General features: G+C 34.1%; 2 protein-coding genes across 2 annotated transcripts; one reads left to right on the plus strand and one right to left on the minus strand.

Moving 5' to 3' along the window:
• Positions 1–905: 905 nt before the first annotated feature.
• On the minus strand, positions 906–2,218 carry rnh1 (ribonuclease H1). The gene is made up of 5 exons (XM_017632350.1): positions 2,039–2,218; positions 1,793–1,985; positions 1,447–1,730; positions 1,118–1,388; positions 906–1,063 (listed from the first exon to the last, which is right to left on the minus strand). The coding sequence occupies exons 1-5, from the start codon at positions 2,140–2,142 to the stop codon at positions 959–961; spliced, it is 957 nt and encodes a 318-aa protein (XP_017487839.1). The 5' UTR covers positions 2,143–2,218; the 3' UTR covers positions 906–958.
• A 575-nt stretch (positions 2,219–2,793) lies between these two features.
• On the plus strand, positions 2,794–4,602 carry LOC108376164 (uncharacterized). Its single transcript, XM_017632351.1, has 4 exons — positions 2,794–3,335; positions 3,391–3,423; positions 3,485–3,806; positions 3,994–4,602. Exons 1-3 carry the CDS (start codon positions 2,991–2,993, stop codon positions 3,629–3,631), a joined length of 525 nt encoding a protein of 174 aa, XP_017487840.1. The 5' UTR covers positions 2,794–2,990; the 3' UTR covers positions 3,632–3,806; positions 3,994–4,602.
• The last annotated feature ends 2,031 nt before the right edge of the window (positions 4,603–6,633 follow it).

A 6,633-nucleotide genomic window follows, 5' to 3' on the forward strand; every position in this document is an offset into this window, starting at 1 on the left:
TCATAATGAAATCGTTTTCAACGAAAAATTGTATCAGACAAATTTCAGGGAAACACCCGAAAGCGCATCCGTTATACAACCATTTTCGATAGTTTTTCGCACATGCGTTTCGGATGAACACTTAAGTGGGAGAATTCATCTGAAAAACGTTCGAAAATGGATGAAACATCAGGTTTTTATACGAAATTGTTTCCATTTTCGGACACGTTTCCGGATAATATGCTGGCTAGGTAGTTTTGCTTTTCCACAACATTTTTTATAAAAAACGGCCCTAAGCTCAATAAAATTGTTGGATTCATTCTGAATGCTAATAACCTAGCAACAACAACAGCCGTCAAAACAGAACCAAACACCCCTTAGAATTTCAACAAGATCAGGCCTAGAATCTTTAGTCCCGAACGACCTTACGATGGTATGCATTTTGATTCTAATGATAGAAAGGGTATAGAAAGGATAATAAAATACAGGAAAATACATACATAATTATTAAAGTATTCAACATTGCTTTAAATTTAACTAGAAATTAACAATATATCGATGTTTCTCTGGCGATGTATTTTAGCCTCGATGAACTTTTCTCCGATGCATCGAAACATCGATGTATCGATGTTACTGCTCAAAATTTGCATCCCTATTCCTGGGACTGCTCAAGAATTGTAATCGATGAATTCGATATCGATAAGTTTTAATAAGTGCGCAAGAATTTAAAGTTTGAAATTTTTGAAGCATTCATCATTTTCAAATAAACTGAATTCATATCATTTTCAAATAAACTATCATAAAAACCTCACAAGCCGACCAGGCGCAAATCACCAGAATCTGTATACATATATGTATGCCGAACTCTGCCATCCAACGGCATAATATTAGACAACAAAAGCCACATTCCTCAAATCAGGTACAGAATAAATAATACTTAAAATTGTTCTATACGCAAAAAAAAACGCTTTAATTTATTTCAATACTTAGTTTTATTCAAACGTCTATACATATCAGAACCTTCTCTCGCTAGTTTATCTGCCATCTGGTTACCAGCAATGCAGTGATGACCTTTGACATAATTCTATATAAATGGAATAATAAAACATATATTTAAAAACATATGTATCTACCTTACCCATTTCACCTTCATATTGTCGCCTCTTAACAATTCATCAAGCTCTTTAAAATCTACAGCATTTTTAACCGGTTCTCCATTTTTCAAACGCCACTCTTTTTGTTTCCATGCATTAATCCACATTGTAATTGAATTTATAAGGAATTGTGAATCTGTACTAACACACAGCTTTTCTATACCAAAAGTTCTTGCTGTTTTAATAGCGTGAATTGCCGCTTGTATTTCGCCTACATTGTTGGTAACTCGACCTGTGACTGGGCGCGACATGTTTCTAAACGGAATATTTTTAGCATGAAATACCAAATAATTAGAAAAAATATGTATCGTACAAAGGGTGGTTTTCCCCAAAATATACTCCCAAACCAGCACAAGCATCCGGTCGTCCATTATTGATGCATGAACCATCTGTATAGACGATAACGTAACCCTCAGAATCTATTTCAAATGTATATTCATTGATTTTTTGAGATCCTACGGGTTTCCAAACGTTCGAGACATGCACAGGATGCTTTTTCAGTTTGGCCTTGGACTCTCCATCGGTATTTGATTTTCTCTTATTCGTCGCGCGTGTTTCACCATTCGATTGATTTTCAAAAGCAGCTACAGCAGCAAGCTATGACAATAAAATTTTATAATTTATAATGGGCTTCAATGTTCATTATAATACACGCCTACAAGCTCTGAATCTTCTAATGAGTTTAACTCCATAGTTTGCTCTTCTGGCCAGAAATCTTCCGGTGTTGAATTTGATGTTTCTGGAGCAACAATTCCTGTTCTATTTTGCACAAACGCCTCAGCTTCTGGGCGTGATTTAAATTTCTTATATTTAGCACCTTTGAATCCTTTAACCTGCTCTGCACATTGGGACCTAAAAAATAAAGCTTTGATAAATGTTGATTTAAGTTTATCGGGCATACTTACCAACTATCATAAATGCCAACATTATGGCCACGAGCTACAGCGTAAAAAGACATAAACAAGCCTTTAATATTTGGTTGTGGAAGAGTTTTTCTTAAAAATAACATCTAACAATTGATGCCTTTAAATTTTTTCGATTATGTCCCTTTGTTTTGAGGCGAAAAAACAGCTGATAGGCTCAAACATATCGTTCTTAGAAATACCATTTTTAAATCGATTAATCGAGCTTTTTCAATTCGACCCGTGAATCGATTTCCAAAATCAATGGATATATCCTCGATTGATAAATATTAGGGCTGTTCAGGATTTTGTGCATATACTCTTGCATTTGCATATTCGCTGCATTTGTAAATTCACAACAATAAAATGCCTACGGTTGTCATGCCAGCCATCATAAACTTTGCAAATGCAATTCCAACTGCAAAATGACGGCTTTTGACATTTATTTTTGTTCTTCTTCTGTTGCACTAGCAAGAATCTGCAGCTTTTCCGTGTTGTTACGCTCCCTCTTCAGTGATCCTGTGCAAATTTTTTGGGTTTTCCAGTACAAATATATACCGCCTAGTTGTTTTTATACACCCCTATACTTTATATACTTGTGTTTTAGGCGATTTTATATAAAATAGCGAAGAAATAACATATATATTTATATATATATATTTTTTTTTTTTAATATTGGTCGGATCGAATCGGTATCGGATACCGAAAACGATGTATTGGGTACAACCATTTCCCTCAAGTATTTGGTACTGACAATTCATCACATCACTGACATCATTAATATAGAGAAGATGATATAAAACGCAATATTTGGCGGGTGAAGTAAAATTTGAAAAAGATAGGACTCGCTTAAAATTTAAGGCGCAGTGTATTATAGATTTTAAAGAAGCCAAGCGGAGTTATAGGGTGCAACCTACATAAAAATTCAATTGAACAAAAACGAAATATCGTCAAAATGCCTTTCTACGCAGTTGCAAATGGACGAAAAGTGGGAGTGTACACCAGCTGGGCTGAATGTGAGCAGCAAGTGAAAAAATTTAGCGGCGCAATTTTCAAGAAGTTCCCATCCCTCTCGGAAGCGACAGATTATTTGATACAACAGCAAGCAAACATATTACATGAAAATCTTGAGAAAGAGGCTGGTTGTAGTGCCATGGCAAGTGGGTTCGCAGTGAATATTAAGCAAGAGGAACCCGAATATATTCCTCTACAAACAACAGACGTTTTGACGCCAAAAATAAAACAAGAACCCAAGGGCGATGGCATGTGGTTTGAGGATGCCAAGGGCGATGATGAGCTGGTTTGTTAGGATTCAGTTAGTTTGCATATTTACGTTCTAATAATTTACTTTCAAGTTGGCGGCGCTTGNCTCAATAGACATAAAATGGGTAAAATCTGGGTATGTTCTAATTTAAAGATTACTCATCTAATATAACGTTATTTTAATAGGCTGATGCCCGTAAGGAAGCTGGTGCCTCGAAGCATATGCGTGGTGTGAAAAGGTTGGCCGCAATCGGTACAGAGGAGTACCTTGATAAGCATCCCAGTAAGGATGACAGCTTTTCTATGGATTTAGATTACTTTGATTTTTATTAAATTGTCCCTCAGCTGGTCTTAGTGCCCTCGGATAGATATTTTTGTGATAGATGTAATCGTAAATTTTGAAAAAAATTCATTTTATGAAACCTTTGCGAGCATTCGATCGACTCCTGGGAATGCTGACATATGTATATACATACATATTTTCGGTGTTTGCCAATGCGAATTCGCCTTAAGGCTCCGTTATGCATACTTGGCATTGCTTGAGCGTTGTCACATAAAGAATCTGTTAAATGAGCTTCGCGTGTAAGCGGTTACCCAACGCACAGCATTACATACGTAAAAGTCTGTTGGTTTTTGATTTCTACGTAAAAATGGTATAGCAGTGCATGCAATGCCAAGTATGCATAACAGAGCCTTTAATGTTTTACATACCAATTTTTTCATGAAATTAATTAAAGGATTTCTCGATTTAAAGTAGTTATATTAAGTATTCGAGTTTTTTGTCTTGTGAATTTCGATATCCTTTATCTTGTCCTGAAAGTATTTTTTGTTTTGCTGTTTATATACATTATAAAATGCGCTAATTATTAATGAATTATTAAAATTACCTATTTTTATTTGAAATAATTTCATATTTAAAACTACACATTTTTAATTGAAAGAATTTATTGTTTAAAACTTTTTTAGCTTTTCCTGTGAATGTCAACCTATTTCGATTATTTGTTGTTTTTGCAAAAAATAACAGTATTTTCCATGATTCAATAGTTAATTAATTTATTATTAAATCATGAGTATTTTTAACATGTTAAATATAATAGAAATATGATGTATTATTCCTAGAGTATTAAAAATGGAAGTACATACATATTTGAAAATATTAAACAAGAACAATTTATCCTTCCTGTAAATTTTAAGCAAGTATTAGAATTGGAGGTTTTGGAAATCCCGTCAAACTACTTTTATATTTTGAAAAGTGAACTGTTAAAAAAAGCGGGATAATGCTTAATAAACATATCGCTCATTTACTTCAATAGCTTTATAACTTGAAAAAAGCAAAACTCGAGAAAAATGGCTTTACAGTTTTGAATTTATATGTCGTTAGTTAAGTATGGAAAGCGCGTATCGTCGCTAAAATACAAAAACCCACAACTAAGAATCCAAAATTCTCTTTCTGGTTGATTCTTATGCATTTCGTCGAATTATTAGTCCCCAAATCGTTTTATGCAATGCAAAATTTTAGTTAGTTGTGGCTTTTTTGCATTTCAGCGACACTGTAGGTTACGCCCTTTCCATACCAAAGATATACATATAAAAATTAACTCGTAATCGGTGCAGCTATGAAATTTATGCAACAACATGGAAGAAGAGGTAGAGATCGTTTCAACACTGGGCTCGGTTAAAAATTCTTAAGAAAGCGGAATTCTGAAGCAAAACGAAGGAAAAGTCGTTTGTAAATGGCCCTGAAAGGTAAAATTGATATAAAGTCGACGTTCAAGTTGTTAAAGTGAGTGTGTTAGTAAAAAGTGTGAGTGTGTTACAACTTGATAGGAAGTTCTTGATCGTGTAACCTTTTATTATGGAATCATGAGCTTGCGGCATAGGCATCGATTTTTGGAAATTTTCGATATTTGGAGACAAAATCGAGTGCTCAAAACATCGATTTTTTCTTCACGATATTTGGACAACATCGATTTATTGGCCCGATATTCATGTTGCTCGCGCTCATGGTGAAATAAAAATAAGGTGATGTCAGTTAAGGGGTGTTTGTTGTAATTTTGACAAATTCCGTAGTCCCGTTTTGAATGATGCCCTCTTGGAGAAAAACTACTCTAGAAAACCTCCTTTTCTGAAAAAGTAAGAGTGAACATCACNCGTAAATTGTGATTTGTGCTTATATTTAACAACTTTTAACTGCGGATTGTGATCTCTTGGAAGTTTTCTGGATTGTGGATTCAAATTTAGGTAACAAAGTTTAAATATGTATTGCAAATTTACAAATAAAAACTAATTAAATTTACCTCCACATATTTGTGAATTCTGTGTCTTTTACCTCAGCGTGAAGCTGCAACACATGTGGGGTTTTTGGCTGCAAATTCCAGGTGAGTTTATTCAATTGGCCAAGTTGTTTTGAAAATGGTCAGTAAAAGTGTTTTTTCTTGGTTAATAGGTTTTGGAAGTTGACCTCAACTAGGGGCTGCATTACAAGTGCAAGGAGTGAAACGCTTTTAGAACTTAGCTAGTGAATAACATGATATAGTAAAAATGTATTAATATTACGTTTTACACAAATATAAGTGTAGAATAGCGACCCCCGGAAAAAAAGAATTAATGGCGTTGTTCGCCCTTTTTCCTAATTTTAATGGTTTAAAGCATTTCTTGTGCATATTAATATTATTGGTCGTAGAGGGGGAAAGGTGGAAAATTCAAAGTTTAAAATGCACTTATTTCCCAAAATACTTAACCGATTTTTATGAAATTAGTATCATCAAGTAATTTTTATATTGATCATTTGCCCAAAAATGTTTATATACCCTTGAAATCAGGAAAAGGAGGCGGGCGAAAGCAAAGTAAGCTCCAAATTTTTTATTTTTGTTTTTTTTTTATAAATGTTGCATAAGTTTTCCAGAAACAAAAAGCTTCTTCATATCCATGATCTGGCAACCAAGTACAGCAAAAAAAATCTCAAAGTGGACCATCCATTCTCGAGTTATGCGCTGTCTGACGTACGCAAGTTTGGTATATACATCGAAATATTTATTTTTATAACAATCAGAGGTTATATTCGATTTAAATAAGCTTGTTTAAATTAAATAACTAAATCAAATTCGTTTTTGTTTTAAAATACCACCATTCACTATTATCCATACCTTTTTATGGAATTTATCTCCCATTTTAGGAAGTGTGATTGAGTTCTTCCCCCTTTACTCCTGCTTCCTTAAACCATCCCTTTGGGCGGAGTGTCAAGTTTTAGAAAAAAGCTACTTACAAAACCTTTAATAATTGAATCATGGGCTTTTCAGGCGAGCAACTCCACAACAAAGTTTCCGCGCTTGACG

This window comes from Rhagoletis zephyria, unplaced genomic scaffold (genome assembly GCF_001687245.7).
Source record: "Rhagoletis zephyria isolate East Lansing unplaced genomic scaffold, Rhagoletis_zephyria_1.1 Rzeph_scaffold_09966, whole genome shotgun sequence".
In the NCBI taxonomy this organism is placed as follows: Eukaryota; Metazoa; Arthropoda; class Insecta; order Diptera; family Tephritidae; genus Rhagoletis; species Rhagoletis zephyria.

Coding starts and splice junctions, on each gene's coding strand:
- rnh1 (XM_017632350.1), bottom strand. CDS start 2,142: ATGTTATTTTTAAGAAAAACTCTTCCACAACCAAATATTAAAGGCTTG. Junction 1,986..2,038: donor GTTGGCATTTATGATAGTTG/GTAAGTATGCCC, acceptor TTTATTTTTTAG/GTCCCAATGTGCAGAGCAGG. Junction 1,731..1,792: donor CATTAGAAGATTCAGAGCTT/GTAGGCGTGTAT, acceptor TTATTGTCATAG/CTTGCTGCTGTAGCTGCTTT.